Below are 17716 nucleotides of genomic sequence, written 5' to 3'. Positions count from 1 at the left end.
GTGCCAGCTCCCGGCACAGACCAGCACCACCAAAGTCCTACTGGGGTGTTTCACCAACACGGTTTGCACCAGGAAAATAAACCTTCCCAGTAGCAGAGTGCTTTTTTCCCTTGCTTGCTGCTTAGCAGGGAGGGTGAAGGAACAGCTACCCAAAAGACCATAGAAAAACAGAATCTGGGACTTGTGGGGATCTCCAACCCAGCCCTGCTCGGAGTTGGTGGCTCAGGGTGTTACCCAGTGTAGAGAACAGGAAGCCAAGCAAGGCACCAGTTTCACAAGCTTATACTAACGAACATAATATTAACATGCATTTTATCACTTTATCTCTTCCTCTCTGCTGCCCGACATACTGGGCCGGGTTAATTAAAAAGTTATCAGCCCAGCACAACGCCCTTGGCCCCGGTTTCTCCCCCTGCAGCCGTTCAGCTCCGCGGGAGCTCAGCTGTGGCCGGCTCCGGGGACCGGTCCCACCACGCACCGGGAGGAAGCAGGTCAGCGAGACAAGCACAGATGGGCTTAAAAATCACACCGAGATCCGTGGGAAACGGTCTGCACCAGCACGGGCAGAGAAGCGGTGGCACCCGCTGCCCTGCCACGGGCACACGGGGTCCGCGTTGCCTCGGGGTGGACAAGGCGATGCTCCGAACTCTCTCCCAGCCCTGCCTGGCTGGGAGAAAGGGGTGCGGGATCAGGATCCAGCGGGAACCAGCAAAGCAAGCCTGAAGACAGCAGCGGGAGGGATGCCGCGAGGAAAGGTGACCCCACCTCTCCGTCCAGCCCCCCCCCAGCACCCCACGAAGTCCCGTTTGCAGGATGCTCAGAAGAGATGTGCTCAGCTTGCTCTCATGGCACGAGTATTCGCCCGCGGAAGAGAAATGCGTAACGAACTATTACGTTTTAAATCACTTTTAACAAAGGAACGAGAGGCCTATTGCTCTAGACTCCAGTCCCTGCGGGATTGTGTAAATCTCAGCTCGCTATGAGTAAGAAGAAGGCAGGCTGTCATGTCAGGCTTAACCACGGCTGTCAAACTTCGTATTTCAAATGCCACCTCCTTTAAAAAACAACCACACACCCCAACATGGAAACACAAGCAACAGGAAAAGGCTTTGCAGAATTATATTGTCATCTTATGTTAAAATACCATTTCCCCATGGAAAACAGAGGCCTGACACTGCTCAGCCTCCAGATCCCGTCACCACCAGAGTCAGCAACGGAGCTCCCACCGGCTTCGCTGTACACGGGCTCCGGGGGAAGATGATGACGGAGCTTTAAGCCACCCCAGCCTCACCAGCTGGAGGAGCTGCACCAGCCGCCTTCACTTGCTTGGGAAGGAAAAGCGATTTATTCCCACACCCTTTTACGCAGACCCCACTTGGTGGGGGAGCTGGAAGTCACGGCCCTGCAGCCAGAGAAGTGACAATGTCCCCGTGCCTGCCCTCAGCCCGCCTCTGAGCGCCGGTGTGGGTTGAGGGACATGGGCTTGCCTGGGAGCCGCCACGGTCCTGCCCAAGGGTGCTAGCTCCTGCCCACCCTGGTCAGCACCAGAGTGGCGCTTACCCCCGGGTTCAGCAGCATCCCTTCTCAGATGACGCTCATGAACGAACAAAAAGGTGAGGATTTCTGCCAGCGACCTGATTTAAGTAACAAAAATCGCACTCTATTTCAAATCTTTGTAATTGTCCAGCCAGGGACAGGAACCCAAACCCCGCCAGTGTCACCGGGCAGGCTGGCGTCCGAGGCAGGAATAAAAGAGAAGCAGCCTGCCTGGGCTCTCCTCAGATCAATAAAACATGAAGCCACCTCGGCAGAGGGTACGATTTTCTGCACAAAGCCTTCCCCTGGCACCAGCCCTGCTCTGCTCAGCCCAGCCAAGACGGGGAGCAGGGACCCACAGCGTGCCGGCTCGCCGGCACCGGGACACGCGCCTCCTGCCAAACTGGATTTGGACATTTTCGCAAAGAGACTTCGCGCTCCAAAGCCAAGACACAACAACACCGTAAATCCACCAGCTCTTGGGAAAAGAAGCCGCAGTTGATGGGGGGGAGCAGAAAGCATGCAGAAGGCAGCTGCATACTAAAGCATCCCCGGGGATGGAGCCCAAACCCTTCCCTGGGATCCATCAGTGTAACCGGAGACAAAACCCAGGCTCAAAACCCAACTTGCACCACGGAAAATGACTGAATCCAGGTCTGTGACCTCACGCAGATGGGAAACCCTCGAAACATGCCAGGCAGCAGGATTTATAACCACACGGCAGCCCAACACCTCTCCCAGGGATTGATGAGTCTCCATCGCTGACCCCTGGGCACCGGCATCTCCTTCCAGGCAGGGACTCGATGGGGGTGCCCTCCCAAATCCTGGGGTGCCAACGCTCCTCCCCACCCGGACCGCAGAGCCAGCACCACCCCAGCTCAGCCCACGTAGCTTCAGAGCCACACAGGAGCTTTTATTCTGCAAATACAGGACAATGATCTTCGTCCCCAACCACAGCTGGCCCTGCTGGACCCCAGGGCGAGGGGGAGAGCCCCTGCACATCCCAGTCTGGTATCACACCGCTGCGTTAAAATTCAAGCCCTCATCTCGTCCGCTGCAAGCGCAACATCTCACCACACTCCTGTGGGATCACCGAGATGAGAACGGCAGCTTCAAGGGAAACAGCCACGTTAATGGCGTGCGGATCAGAAAACCCAAGCCGCTTATGAGCGAAGGAAATCCCCTTGGCAGGACGGGAAAGAAAAGTGGAAGGTGAGAGACTGGCAGGACACTTTCCCTGCCAAACTTTTTAGCTTGACTTCATTAAGGCTCCAACAACGAGAACCGGCCTCAGTAGACCCATATAAATTACTGATGCTGTTTTAAGGAGCACTGAAAGGGAATATTCAATACCAGACGTGCCTGGTGCAGTTTAAAGAGCGTGTCTTTATGATTTTCTGCTTCACCTGGGACAGAAGAAGAAATCAAACTGCGACCCAGTAAAAGGAATAGCCATGCGAGGCTGCAGGGAAGGACTGCGAGTGTTTATGTAGTGTTTACGATGTCTGAGAGCACAGCACCTCCAGGATAACACCGAGATAACGGAGAACATCTAGAAAAGGTCTGATTTAAGAATATCAGTATTTAAGAAAAAAGCCAGAATTCCACATCAGATGCCCAAGGAAGCGAAGCCTTGTCTCCATGGAAACACATCACCTCAGAGGCTTTCGCATACAAAACCCTCTATCATCCGCGATTTCCAGAAAGGGAACTGAGGCAGAGAGAAGCTAAACGCTCAGACACCTGAGCGGAGGTACCGGGCTGGAAGACGCTGAGCTCCACCACGCCGCAGCAGCCAGCTGCGCTGGTCCCCTTTGCCTGAGGTGACACTGGGGCCATCAGATGTGGTCTGATGTGCCAAAAGGGGATTTTGCGTCGCCGGCGGGATGCTCCCGGCCCACGCCGGCTCAGGGCACGGCAGTTTGACCGCGTGCCCAGGCTTCCACCAGCTCCCCAGAGCAGATGGAGGTGAAGGCAGCGCCGAGCCGCGGCTCTCTCTATCCTAAACTAACACTCTGCACCCCGGACCATCCTCCTTGAGGTCACCTGGACATCCCTGTCCCACGTCCTCCTCCTGGCTCAGCAGTGGTAGAGAAGATTTTAATTAATTCTGGTTTTATTTTGCTTCGCAAGCTCCCAGAAGGCAAGCAGGGAAATGGCTACCAGCAGGAGAGGGAGCCAGCCGTTACACCGTTTCACCAGCAATCCTGGTTTCGGAGAGCACCACGCACGCTCCCTGGAACCCAGATAACTATCAGGGATCCTGAGCTAAGCTCCAAAACAGCAAGGTTAGAAGCAATACCTGCCTCCGAAAGCACAGGAACTGGACGTTTGCTGGCTCTGACAGAGGACAAGGGAAGTTTAATTAAACCCAGCAGCCCAGCTTTCAGAGCAGAGATGAAGAGGAAGTTCAGTGCTGCCTCGCTCTACCCCAGTGCTCAGAGAAACAGCCCGTACATATCTGCAAGGAATCTACATCAAAGACATGGTGTTTTAAACAGCAATCCCTTAGAGCAACAGAAGCAGTCCATGATCAGAGCAACGTCGCTCTCTGAAGAAACACTTCTCACAGGGAGGAAGAGAGAGAAAACAGTACAAATAGATTTCAAAACCGGCTGCTCCACATCCTGCTTTTTCCCCCATGCAGAGCCAGACTGCTAAAACACAGAGAGCCCGTGCTGCTCCTGAGGTTCCCCCAACACCGGTTTTGCAGCACAAAGCCTGAATGAGGCAGGAACAGCCCCTCTTCCCAGCCAGCCAGAAGGATTTCACAGCCCATCTGGGTTTCCCCTCCATTGCTTCCCCCTTGGACACAGCCAGCCCCAGGCTTGCAGCCTGCTTAGCTCCAGCATCACGTCCCACCTCCACCATTCCACTTCCACCCCCAGGCAGGGAGCCGCGAGTCAGCCACGGTCCCTCCTGCCGAAGCGCTGTCCTGAAGAGCCGGGTCAGGAGGTGGTTTCTCCTCCAGCTTCTCCGTGGACTCTTTGCAAAGCCACCAAGCACACACACCACTAGCGCTTTCCCTGTCTGCAGCGGGAGCAAAACACTTCTCATATTGTTAAACCCTTTCGGGTAAGGACGAGATAGAGACACAGCCAGCCAAGCGTTACAATGCTGCCCGGCTGGGAAACGAAAAACTCTGCTAAAAACTCAGGGGGATCCTGTTGCCGGAGGGTGACATCCAGCAAACCCCAGCTGCACAGGGGAAGCGTCAAGGCGCGGGGTCGAGCGCAGCCCTCGCAGGGGGATACGCCAGCCCCTTGTCAGACACGAGGCACATCTGGAGCAAACCGAGCGAAAAGGAAGATGAAAGTTCCAACCTCTGGTGCTTCTGCCACATCACTGCCACCCAAAGACTCGACCACCGAGCAAGGACCTGCTCCCAGCGAGCCCAGCGGCCCTAGAAGCAACGGTGGCACAATCACCTGTGGATCTCTGGCACCTTCCTCCGAAAGAGCTGGTCCTGGCCATGCAGCACCAGGGCAGGGCTGCAGTGACCCTGGGTGACACAGACAGCTCACCCCAACCAGCACCAGCTTCGGCAGCTCAGGCCCATAAACGCGACCTAGAAACCTTCACAAATTGCAGGTCACGGGTGGTTTATGTGGCAGCACCTTCTGCCAGCGCGACCTGCCACCAGCGAGGGTTTCCTCGCCGACGTTCCCCTCCAGACGCTGCAGCAACCCCAGAAAAAGTTCCCCTTTCCTACTCCGAGCACAGCAAATTGAAAGAAGCTGGGGGAAAAGCAAATGTTTGCAGGACTTCTGCTTCACCAGCCGAACCACACCTCTGCCACGCAGGGATGACTCAGTGCTCCTGGCAGGGCGACGCGGTGGCCACGGCAAGGACAGCATCACGCCGTGCCGGGGCAGCACCCGAGCCAGCCCTCGGCCGGGGCAGACACCCCGCCGCGCCCCGGTACCCCCCCAGCTGCAGGACAGTCGCACCAGCTGCTTCAGGAGAGAGCGATGCCACAGCGAGGGGACAGCCCAGCCCACGCTGTCCCCAGCAGCATCTCCCCGACGCCACAGAAGTGGCTCCGACTTGGCTTGCAGGGACGAGGGTGTGTCTTCCAGAGAAAAACAGCTCAGAAATCAAACCACAGAGGAAAGCTCCAGAACGGGCGATTCCTAACGCAAGTGATTCATTTATAAATGATGGCCCGAGAATCCGCTACAACAGACGAGTTGGATTACGCACATCATTAGCAGGTGGCAGGCACGTTCCAGGAGAGCTTGCTAGGGAGCAAGCCGAGCTTTGTAGCATTTCACGTCATCCACCACGGCAGAATCTTGCTCAGTGCAGCTGGGTTTGCTTCAGGCTCCGGGAAGAGCAGAAGACCTGTGATCTCCAGAGCTGCAAACAGTCAAATTTCACCTCGATCAGCGGTGTCACGGTGTCTGGCGGCGCACAGGGAGGAAGGAGCCGCGCTCCACGCGCAACCTCAACACGAGCAGCGTTACTGCACGCTGCAGGACAAACCACCCGCGCTGCCGGGCTCATGGTTCACCCCAAAACCTGGCAGCGTCGCCCACGCTCCAAGTGCCAGCTATACAGCCGGGACACAGCGAGCGGGACCCGGCAGAGCCCTGCACACCCGCCACGCACCCTGGGAAGATCCACCTTCCACCGAGAGCACATCCCCCGGGCTCCCAGGCACACTCCAGCACCTGAAGGAAAACAAACGTGATTTAACGAGTCTGAACGAGCCTCCACCTGCTCCCCATCGCTCCAGCAGCTGGGCAGCGGGAGAAGGTCTACATTCACAAGCCCCAACACAATTTCAAGCCACGCAGTTTCACGTCTTCCTTCGAGAAAGATGCAATAAGCCCCACATTTACTGTGCACCCCTGATGTAGAGCTGCGGTGTCTTCACTCCCCCTTCTCCCAAGGGCTTAAGGCACCCACGCTCTGCAGGAGAGCGAGAAGCACGAAGCAAGCTATGCGCATCAGCCTCCAGGACAAGGGCTCTCCTGCCCATCTTCATCGCACCAGTGCTCCAGGAGGAATGATTCAGAAGCCCAAGGAAATGAGAAGAGTTTAACTCAAGAGAACCAAATCCAGCACGGGCAGTTCAATGTCCTCGTGACCCAACTCGTGCCACCTCCACCCTCACCGAACAGGCACCAAGACACGACAAGACGTGACCAGTGCCGCACTGTGCTCTTCCCTGCCCCACCTGCACCTCAGGCGATCATCCAAGAAACACTAACGCAAGCGGGCAACCAAACGAAGCGTGGCAGGGCTTCAGGGGTGTCAACAGGAGAACACTGGCAGAGACGACGAGTAGAAGGATGCTGTACTTACCCCTGCAGCGAAGCCTAAGCTCCCATCTAGGATCCGCCTCTGAAAAAAAACAAACAAAACACGCCATTTACTCCTGGCAGAAGCAGGAGTGCAATCACACCACACACCGCGCAAAGCGGGGAAGCCAGCTGCGTCGCTGCCGCGCTGAGATAACTTTCTTCTCCCCATCTCTGCAACCCCAGTGATTTCTGTGCTTTGAGGCAAGAGCCGTGCTCCTCACGCAGCGGAGCCCACCATCCTGGGGTGATGGCACCCCACCATCACCAAGAGCCGACAGCGCATCCTGGCTCCCTCAACCCACCGACACTGCCCGGACTGGGCTCAGCCCATCCAGTGCCCACGCCAAAACGCTCTGAGGATACGGAAAGGTTAACCAGAAACTCTGCTGCCCATCCGTGCACACTGCCCTGCGTTTCCCCCCCTTGGAGATTTTGATTCCTCTAATAACAGGCTGCTACAAACAAAGCCATTAGTCTTCCAGTAACCCAGCACGTATCCTGCCCACTTAACTCCCGGTGCAGTTTTTCTACTTTAGCACATCGCCTTCCCCCAGGAAGAAAACCAGTGTGCTACTGCAAAGGGAATCTCACTTTGCAACAAACTCCTGAATAAATCATCACAAGAGAGAGGCATAAATAATAAATTCATCCGGGCAATTTTGAACACAACAGCAAGGGGGGCCTCTAATTTTGGAATACAAGATGACTTAACGATCAGCACTTTGCTTGTTCTGAGCACGGGCTGACCCAAATCCGGCACCAGAGAAACCAGGCTACAGGAGGAGAACCTGCTGTTCCACACACAGAGCCCTGCCTGCGGCTCCGTCCCATCCCGAACACCGTGAGCTGCGCTACAGCACATACCACAGCCTGGGGTCAGGAATTTCATTTCCTTCTCCTCTTCTGTGACAGACAGGAGAGAAACGAGCTGCATTTTTTCTCCTCCTGCCCCAGGACCTCCCAGGGCCAATGTCAAGTCCCTCACGCTTGGGACCAGGCAGCCAAACGCACCCGTGAGCCCAGCGCAGCCCCCGTCCCGGGGACAGAGGGGGCGATGCCAGCACCCACCTGCCCGCTGGAAAACACGAACACCAGCGCCGAGCCAGCCGCCGTCAGCCCCCAGGTGAGGAAGGTTCCCAGCACCGACTGGATCACCGGCCCGTGCCCCGGGATCATGCTGACCTAGGAGAGATGAGGTGCGTCAGGAGAAGCGCCTGGTGTTTAAAGAATAACCCCCAAGTTCCTCCCTGGTTAATGGGGGAGCGTGCCCCAAACCCTCCTCACCAAAGGGGACGGAGTGAGCTTAACCATCCCCCCTGCAGCCCCTCGCTAAGCTTCTCTCCTCCCCTTAAGTAAGGCTTTGCAATTTAATCTGAGCTCAGAGGAGGGACCAAGGAGGGATGGGACGCACCACGTCCAGCGCACAACCCCATGCTGATTTGGGGCTCAGCCCCCCGCGCCGGCACCAGGGCAGAGCGGCTGAAACCCCAACCCTCACCGAGCGAGGGGACGCTTCGTCCCACGGCCCCGGGCGGTTCCCAGGCACGTACATCACAGCCCGCTTCTTGGTGGCACTTATTGGTGCCAAAACCCAATTCGACTCGCGCCGAAGGCAAACGCCCTCGCAGCACCCGGCTCGAGGCGCCCCGGGACCAAGGGAGAAGGGGACGAGTCCCGGGACGGGGCACCAACGCCCGGCCGAGGGCTGCGCCCGCGGGGCTGCCGAGGGCCGGAGAGGTTATCTGGGCACGCCGCGCTCCGGGGCAGCGCCGGGCAGCAGCACTGCTAAGAGAACACACGCCTGTGCATAAATATAGACGTATAAATATATCAAAATACACATACATTTATACAGAAATATGTGAACATACACAGGTATCTATACATTTATATATAAATATATAAGAAATACACACACCACCGCCTTCTTCCCCCTCAAGGGCCCTCCCGGGCCCCCGGCCTTGCCCCAGGGCCGCTGCCAAACCCTGCGGGGTGGGTGTCCGGGTCAGACCGCCCCGGCTGCCCGGCCCCGACCCCCTCCCTCGGCTGCCCGGCCCCGGGGGAGGGGGAGAGGGAGACCCCCCCCGTCCTACAGCCCGCGCCCCCAGCGCCCCGGGCTCCCCCAGACCCCAACGGGGGGACCCCAACACCCCACCGGGCCCCCCCAAACCCCACCCCGGGCCCCCCGGCCCTCGCGCCGGCACCCCAGGCCCTACAGCCGTCAAGACGGGCCCAGGGCTCCCGCACCGCCCGGGCCCGGAGCCCCCCGGCCCCGCTCACCGCTCCGCGCCGCGGCGCCGCCGCCACTTCCTGGTGCCGGCACACGTGTCGCCGCCACCGCCCCGCCCACCACCGCGGTCACCACCAATGGGAGCGCGGCGGGGGCGGGCCGCCCGCGGCTCTGCGTTTCGGGCGGGTGAGGCGGCGGGAGAGCGGTGCGGGCGGGAGAGCGGTGCGGGCGGGCGCGGCAAGGCGGGGGGGGGAGGGCTGGCACTGGCACTGCCACCCACGGGCACGGCGCAGCCCCCCGCGGCCAGGTGACCCCCGGGAAGGGCTTCCCGTTGGGCTGCATAAAGGCAGCTCCTGGCCTTTGGATTGGGATGTCCTGAGAGTGACCCTTGCTGCCACCCAGCAGCATGGGCATGGCCCCGCCATTGGTGTGGTGAGCTGTGCCCGTGCAGCGCAATCAGCCGTGCTCATTAACAGCCAGAGGCTGCACCTTAATGATCAGCACATGGCAGCCTGCTGGAAACATGCCCCCCCCCACACCCACCACCGCTGGCATCCGTCGGAGGGTGCACCCAGCACCACCACCCGTTGACGTCCCCTCAAGGCACCGTGACGGGGCACATGGCGGCCAAGCCTGCAGCCCCGGCTGGGCTGCGGGCAGCAGCGACTCCACAGCGATTCCTCCCCAGCAGCTCAGCGGCGTTGGCAGGAGGGAGAGGGGCTTACGGCCACGGGGCAGAGGGAGCCAGGCCAGCCTCGGGGCTTGCTGGTGCCTCCTGCTTGTGCCACGCCAGAGGGTGCAGGGGGTGGCAGAAGGACGCATCCAGCTCTTCTGCAACATCACCCTTCCTTATTAGCTGGTTTGTCTTTTAACAGCCTTTGATCAGCCTCCCCTGCCACAGCTGGGAAAGGTCAAGGCCATTTGAAACCTCCCTGATTTAGGATTTAATCAATCTCCCCCTGTAATTGCTCGCATCCTTCATTAGCTCCCGTAGCAAGGCAGATGCAGTGTGAGGTGCCAGCTGGGAGGGACGCGGGGACAGAGCAATCAGAGCTCCCCCCGCCGCCCCGGGGTCCCCCGGCCAGCCGTGACGGAGGCGCTGGCAGGGCTGGGGACAGCTGGTGAGCTGGCGGGGCCGGCCATGGGGACACCGCTGACAGAGGAGCCCTGCACGCTGCCATGGTCTGGGGGCGGCTGGCAGGGCTGTCCCTGTTTGGGGACGTGTGGGCAGCTCCAGGCAATGGGGACAAGTGGTGATGGCAGTGAGGCTCCGTGCAGAAGCATCAGCAAAATCAATTCACACCTCCCCTTCCCCGGTGTCATTTCTGCGTGCAGGGACACCTCCACGTCACCCTCCCCAGGATAACAGGGCTGCCCCCACACCAGCCACTCGTCCTCCCGCCTGCCTGCGCGCTCCTGCCCGTCCTCCGCAGCTCAGCCCCGGCGAGGGACAGGGACAGGGTCCAGTCCAGCCCCTTCCCCACGCCGGGGGCAGTTACCCCCCCGCTGCACCCTGCTGCAGGCAGGCGAAGGCAGAGCCAGGGAGGGCTGGCAGCTCCTGCGTGGCCCCTGCCTCTAGCAGCACCAGGAAGGACGAGACCGGCGGTCACAACCATGCATTACCTGGGGTCCCTAAAATGCATTTTAAACAACAAATGGGGCACAAATTCTCATGCAATCTCTCTCGTGAGACGCTGCAAGGGGCAGCACGGCAGTCTCGGCTCCTGGGGCCGCCGGGCAGCCAGGACCCAAATCCCTTTGGTTTTTTGCAATAAAAATCCTTAGCGATGTCTGGGGTAGCTGTGGCAGCAGAAGGTGCAGAGAGACACATCCCAGCACAGCGATGGCCCGGGGCACCGCGGGCTGGGGCAGGTTTGGAGATGCCCCAGCCGTGCCTCTCGCCAGGCACAGCAAGCGGGGTCCCTCTGTTCCTGCCCTGTGTCCCCTTTGCGCAGGCTGGGCTCTGGGCTGGGCTCTTTCCCACCCAAATCCATCCCTGTCAAGCTGGGGTGGTGGACGGAGCCAGCCTGGACCCGCACCAAGGCGGCTGCCGAGCCGAGGGAACGAGGACATCCAGAGACATCCCAGAGGACAGGGGCACGCCATCCCCATCCCACGAGCTAATGGCACCTATTAGTCACGGGGCACAAAGTGACAGCTTTATGCTTCTCCGCTGGCGTTAGGCTCGCCGCGAGAGACACGATGGACGCGGTGCAAGGCTGGGGAGCGCAGAGTCCCGCCGGCACTGAGCTACGACCCGCGGCTGCTTTGAACAGGAGGGGATGCGAGTACCAGCGGATCGGCGCGTGCTGTAACTAACCCTGACATTTCAGCTGGCCTGACTGCCAAACGCAGACTACTGTTAAGTCCTGGTTTAATGCGCAGACCCTCCAACAAGCCAGGCACAGCAGGGAGAGGCACGAGCAGGAGCAGAGATTTCGGTCCGTGGTTGCCAAAGGCTCATTAGTGTCAGGGGTTTAGCGATATGACTCACGGGGAATGTGTGCAGCAGCTTTCACTGCAGCCCAGTCCCAGTCCCCTCGGCGGAGATCAATAAACTGATTACGGAGCCAAATAACAGCAGGGCGAGAATGGGAGAGGCAGGAGCGGGAAGAAGGAGCCCTTTACAGGGAGGTCTGGGGGGAGCGGGAGGCAGCCCCGGGGAAGGAGTCGTACACGGAGGGTGCGGGGGTCCCCCAGGAGAGCCTCCGACCCGCCGGGGCTGCAGAGAAACCTGCATCCCGTGGGGTCTGGATGCTGCGGGGTGTGCGGGGATGCTACTGCCTGCCCTGGCCGCAGGTGAAGGCACCAGCGCCTCTCCCACCCCATCAATCACCGCTGCAGACGCTGCCCGATTAGATCACGTCGTCGTCCGGCAGCAATCAGCCCAGTTCTGCCCTGCCTCAGGGGTGCGGGGAGATGGTCCAGGCCTGTTTGTCTGGCTAATTAGCAGAAATAAAAGCCTCCTCCCATCCCAGGCATCCCTGTAATTGAGCCAGGCAGTCTCCAGCCAGGCGTCAGCGGAGCCACCAAAGCTGCTTGTGGCTGTTGGCTGGAGAAAGGGAAAGGGCAGGGAAAGGGCAGTGCCACCGCGGGAGAGGAAACGCCACAGTCACCTCTGCCTGTGCTGGCCTTGTCCCTACGGCCACGGGGGACAGCAGGGTCCCCCCGAGGGCAGCGTGCTGGGCAGGAGTGGGCTTGGGCATGGCTGCAGAGCTGCTCGGGGCCTGCCCACCACTCTGCGAAGGCGATGATGAGGCTGGCACTGCACCCCGCGCGCTGGGAGTGGGGACAGTGACGGGGCCAGCGAGGCTGCATGGCATCACTTTGCTCCCTGCAAAGGTCCTTCCCACCACTTCCCACCCTTCCCATGGGACAATGCAGCTGGGCACCCAGACGAGAGGAAGCTTTAACCCCCAGGGACCTGTCTCCCAGCACAAACAGGATGCAGAGCCGTGACCTGGCATTTTTGCCATCGGTCATTAACGGAGGTAACGGGAGAGACCAGCAGAAGGGCTGTGGGCAGGGTAGTCCTGAGGACAGCGACGGACAGGGCTGAGACAGCAGGGCACGTGTGGGGGCCCCGTGGCACCCACTTGGGACCCGAAGGTGGGTGACCGGCCCCATGCACCCCCATCTCTCCCCCAGCAGCGTGGGCGGCTGCAGGCGAGCGGAGCGCAGGAGGAGCAAGCTGCGGAGCGAGCTGCGCTCGGGAGCAAATCCTTCCCCTCCCGACTGCTGGGGAATGACAGCTGCCTCCCAGTTCCTCCAGTTCCCCTCCGCCAGAGAGAGCCCCACCAGTCCAACACAGCCTCCTTCATTCCTGCAAAATGCCGGAGATCTCGCTGCCTTCCCTCCACGTACTGGGTAGAAAGGCCGGCTCACCCTACCCCTCCGTTGGCAACCAAACCCCCAGCTCCTTACAACACTCATTTCCAGGACAGGGGTCGAAAGCGCTGTTTTCCATGAGAAGTCTTGCAGAACAGCTGGGAATGGATGGCAGGAAACTTGGAAGGACTTTAAGAACCGCTTTATGGTCACGTAATCCCCATGCCCCTCTCCCATGGGTTACATCGGCCGTCAAAGCCGTGTGGGAAGAGGCCGTGCATTTCTCCTATATCCAGCCCTGCCAGTAAATTGCTTTTCAGCAGAGTGGATGCTTTCTGGGCTAAAGGACAAAGAGGAGTTTATCTGCCAGCACCAAACCAGCTGCTGGGGTAAGACAATGTCTCTCCAAACAGGGACCACCCAGAGGTACAGATCAGACCCTACACTAGGCTGTAACGCAACCCTAAATCTAAGCAGAATAGAAAAAAGATCTTCAAAAGGCTCAGGCACAGCTTCCCCATTCAGCTAGCCGCTGCTGCACTCCTCGCTGGATGGAAATCGGCTCAGATCAGCCCCTTAATACACACTGGCCCATCATTTCATTAGTTTTGGGGTTTTTCTAATGAAGATCAGATCTGTTTTTAGCCAAATGAGCTTGTTGGCTGAATTCACACAGCTCCCTGCATCCAACACCAGCTTCCCACGGAGGTGGGAGCGAAGGGCAGAGGGCGGCTGAAGCCCGCAACGGCTGCTGATGCGGCTTTGAGGGAAGGGCACGGTCAGGACATCCCTCCTGGGCACAGGAACCAGCCGAGAGAGGGGAAAACAAGTGTGAAAAGGTCCCAAGGCATCGGAACCCTCTCCTGTGCCATGCTGGTGTCGGGGAACATCTCTGCTCTGCCTGCACCTCTGCCTACGTTTCCAGCAGGCAGAGCATGGTGGTGGTGCCAGGGGCCACGTGCAGCATCCCAGGGAGATGCTGCACAGGTGACACACAGGTGACACGCGATGGGACACCCCAACCCCAGTGGGCAGCACCCCGCAGAGACCCCATCCCCCATCCGCATCAGCCAAGCCATCTTCCCTATCCTCTCTCCTCACGCGCTTTGGCTGGGATATTAATTTCCACATCATTTATTTCAGGAGAAGCTTTTTCCAGCCTCCTAAAGATTTATGAGGCTGATCATGACTCTTGCTCATGCTCCAGGACCTGGTGTCTCCAGATCCACCTTGGGAAGTGGATGGCTAAGTGCAGATGAGAACCTCCCAGCCCCTCTTGCCGCAATCAGCAGCCTTGCTCCAGGCTCTTTGTTCCAAGTCATTCTTAATTTCCTGCTTTCTATTGTCTCTTTGATAAGTGATGGAAGGGGGGGGAAGGAATAGCTATTATTTAATTGCTTTCAAGATCTCAAACAAACCAGAGCAGAGGTTATCTCCCCCAAACCTCTCTTTTTTGGTCTTCCTCCTCCAGTCGTGGTTACTGGGTAACTGCAGAGGGAGAGGCTGCGGCAGTAGCCACCCATATTGCACAAGTCCCCCGAGACCCCAAAATCACCGCATCCCCTTCCCACCTCTCCCAGGCTGTGCCAAGCCAGCAAGGACCTGCCTTGCCTTGCCTTTGTGGGAAGGTGCAAAATCCCGGGGCCAAGGTACTCCCAGCTTCCCGGGAGACTTTGGGACTCAGACACGTCTTGGGGGCCTCCAGCCGGGGTCACAGCGTGGCCATCACCCTGCCGTCGCCCTGCCCCATTCATCCCCCGCCACCCCAGTGGCCCTGGAGACATCAGGAGAAGCTGAGCCCTTTGCACCATCGCTGGAATCAAAATGTGGAGAATCAGCTTCTGCAGCAGGAGCCAGGCAGCAAGGCCAAGGTTGTGCCAGGAAGGCGAAGGAGCCGAGGGGCGTGCGGTCCTGTGGGGTCTCTTCTGCTGGAAGCCCCGTGGAGCCAGGCAGGTCCCGCCACACTCTGGGGTGGAGCGGGGTCCCTGCACCTACGCTGCCAGCTGCACCGCACCTCCAGCACATGCCCTTGGGAGCCCCTCTGATGCCCTGGTTTTGGGCACCCTTCGCCGTGCACCAACAGCCTCTGCGAGCAGGAGAGGCTCCGCTCCCAGGAGCAAAGCCTGGGACCACATGGCCGGCCGGACCTCTAGCAGCGGCACCCAGAGCCGCAGGTGCCCTGCTTGGCTCACCAGGCGCTGGCAGGGCAGTGGGCACAGCAGCGTGGGCACTGCAGGGGGGAGCACGGCAGGACAGGCAAAGCAGGCGGTGTGGGCAAAGCAGGGCAGGGAGGGGAGCAGGCAGGGTGGGCAGAGGAGGGCAGAGCAGGGTGGGCAGAGTGAGCTGGGCAGGCAGAGCAGGCAGGGAAGGCAGCGCGGGCAGGCAGGGTGGGCAGAGCAGGGCAGAGCAGGCAGGCAGAGTGGGCAGAGCAGGCAGGGAAGGGAGCAGGCAGGGTGGGCAGCACGGGCAGGTAGGGTGGGTGGAGCAGGGCAGGGAGGGCAGCGCGGGCAGGGTGGGCAGCAGGCAGGGAGGGCAGCAGGCAGGGTGGGCAGAGCAGGGCAGAGCAGGGAGGGCAGCAGGCAGGGTGGGCAGCAGGCAGGGCTGTCCCCGCCCCGGCCCCGCAGAGCCGCCCCGCGCGGGGCGGGGCGCAGCCGGTGCGCTGGGTCCGGCGGCGGAGCCGCGCCGGGGACGACGGGTGCGCGGAGCGGTGCGGAGCGGTGCGGTGCGGAGCGGCGGGCGCTACCGGCGCCTCCCCGCTGCCCCCGGGCCGGGGCGCGGCGGCGGGAGCAGGTGAGCGGCGGGGCCGCGCTCGGGGCAGCCCCGCCCGGGTGGCCCTTGGCGGCTGCAGCGGAGGGATGGGACCCGGGGGGGGGGGTGCTGCTCCCCCGCCCCGAGCTCATCGTCCACGGGAGCCGTTCGGGCTCGGGGTGCCCGTCCCGGCTCGGGTCGTGGCCGGGAAAGAAGGGGCTGGCACCCCGCCGAAAGGCAAGGCAAGGGAAAAGGTTTTCCCCCTGCGCTCAGTGTTTCGGGCATCAGTCGCACCCACCCGGGACTCACCAGTTGGATTTTGGGTGTCTTAGGGACTCTGGTACCGCTGGAGTCAGGAGGAGCTGTGGTGTGTCCAGGGCAGACTACTCGGCACCGCACGGTCTCCGGAGGGGAGATGGGGAGGTGGTTTGGGGAAAGCCCCTCCAGGGAGCATCTCTCCCACAGAGCCTGGCAGCAAGACGGGCAAATCCTCCCCAGGAATCCCTTCGTGTCTATGTATTCCCTGATTTCTAGAATCTTCTCCTCTATCCCCAGAGCAAGGGAAGATGACATCTCGGCTCCTCTGAACCAGCAGTGCCCAGGGACCAGCAGAGCCATGGAGCTGGAATACGAGCTGCCCAATGCCACCGCGTTCTGGTTCTCCCCGGCTTCCCCCTTCGACAACTTCTCCATGGAGGCGCCCACCAATGCGTCGCAGAACGCCACAGGCCAGCACTTCGACCTGACCAGCAACGCCATCCTCACCTTCATCTACTTCGTGGTCTGCATCATAGGGCTGTGCGGCAACACGCTGGTGATATACGTCATCCTTCGTTATGCCAAGATGAAGACCATCACCAACATCTACATCCTCAACCTGGCCATCGCAGACGAGCTGTTCATGCTCGGTCTGCCATTCCTGGCCATGCAGGTCGCCCTGGTACACTGGCCCTTTGGCAAAGCCATCTGCAGAATTGTCATGACGGTGGATGGGATCAACCAGTTCACCAGTATCTTCTGCTTGACGGTTATGAGCGTTGACCGGTACCTGGCTGTCGTCCATCCCATTAAATCTGCCAAGTGGAGGCGGCCCAGGACAGCCAAAATGATCAATGTGGCCGTTTGGGGCGTCTCCCTGTTGGTGATCATGCCCATCATGATTTATGCTGGCGTGCAGCATAATCACGGCAGGAGTAGCTGCACCATCATCTGGCCAGGAGAGTCGGGCGCCTGGTACACAGGCTTCATCATCTACGCCTTCATCTTGGGCTTCCTGGTGCCTCTCACTATTATCTGCCTTTGCTACCTGTTCATCATCATCAAAGTCAAGTCCTCGGGCATCAGAGTGGGCTCCTCCAAGAGGAAAAAGTCTGAGAAGAAAGTCACCAGGATGGTCTCCATCGTGGTTGCTGTCTTCATCTTCTGCTGGCTCCCCTTCTACATCTTTAACGTCTCCTCAGTCTCTGTCCTGATCGTGCCCACGCCTGTCCTCAAGGGGATGTTCGACTTCGTGGTGGTCCTCAGTTACACCAACAGCTGTGCCAACCCCATCCTTTATGCCTTCTTGTCCGACAACTTCAAGAAGAGCTTTCAGAACGTCCTCTGCTTGGTGAAGGTCAGCGGCATGGATGAGGCGGACCGGAGCGACAGCAAGCAGGACAAATCAAGGCTCAACGAGACCACAGAAACCCAAAGGACCCTGCTCAATGGTGACCTGCAGACAAGCATCTGAGAGGACAGCGGGGTTGTCCTTCCTTCGCCCTCCTCTCCCCACTTGCTCCCAACTGGCAGTGGCACGTTCGGAGTCGGGGCAGGAGAGCCAGCTTAGGGATGGCGGTGCACACGCCGATGGGCGGCGAGGGTCCCCGGCTGGGCTCCTCCTGAGCTGCTGGCGGGTTGGCTTTCAAGCGCTGGGAAGGATACGGTTCAAGAGGAGCTGCCTCGCCAGGCAAACAAAGACAGCTTGTAGCAATGCAGCGCATTGAAACACCAAAGTGCCACCGTGGGCCACAGCCATCGCTGGGGCGGCTCCGCTGGCTTCCTCGGTGTTACCCTCGGGGCTGGT

The 17716-nt window shown here is 59.9% G+C and overlaps 2 protein-coding genes across 4 annotated transcripts in view; one reads left to right on the top strand and one right to left on the bottom strand.

Moving 5' to 3' along the window:
* SLC39A11 (solute carrier family 39 member 11) overlaps nt 1-9188 on the bottom strand; it is a 94814-nt gene extending 85626 nt beyond the window's left edge. The window contains exons 1-3 of one of the 3 annotated variants that reach the window (XR_012676670.1): nt 8396-8695; nt 7914-8027; nt 6847-6885 (exon numbers count right to left, since the gene is read on the bottom strand). Coding sequence is in view for 2 of the 3 variants with exons in the window: in XM_075169403.1 (XP_075025504.1) it covers nt 6847-6885; nt 7914-8021 (147 nt within the window). In the remaining variant the exon portion in view is untranslated. Of the gene's footprint in view, nt 1-6846; nt 6886-7913; nt 8028-8395; nt 8696-9125 lie in introns of those variants that run through there. The other 2 variants (XM_075169403.1, XM_075169402.1) reach the window with 2 other exon arrangements.
* A 6925-nt stretch (nt 9189-16113) lies between these two features.
* On the top strand, nt 16114-17411 carry SSTR2 (somatostatin receptor 2). The gene has a single exon (XM_075169404.1). The coding sequence runs from the start codon at nt 16166-16168 to the stop codon at nt 17381-17383; it is 1218 nt and encodes a 405-aa protein (XP_075025505.1). The 5' UTR covers nt 16114-16165; the 3' UTR covers nt 17384-17411.
* Nucleotides 17412-17716: the final 305 nt, after the last annotated feature.

Source organism: Calonectris borealis, chromosome 20 (assembly GCF_964195595.1).
Source record: "Calonectris borealis chromosome 20, bCalBor7.hap1.2, whole genome shotgun sequence".
Taxonomy (NCBI): Eukaryota; Metazoa; Chordata; class Aves; order Procellariiformes; family Procellariidae; genus Calonectris; species Calonectris borealis.
Note: the sequence above shows the minus strand (reverse complement) of the source record. Positions and strands in the feature narration are given on the sequence as shown.

What these genes read in the sequence shown, in the direction of transcription:
- SSTR2 (XM_075169404.1), top strand. Translation starts at nt 16,166, where the DNA reads ATGTATTCCCTGATTTCTAGAATCTTCTCCTCTATCCCCAGAGCAAGG.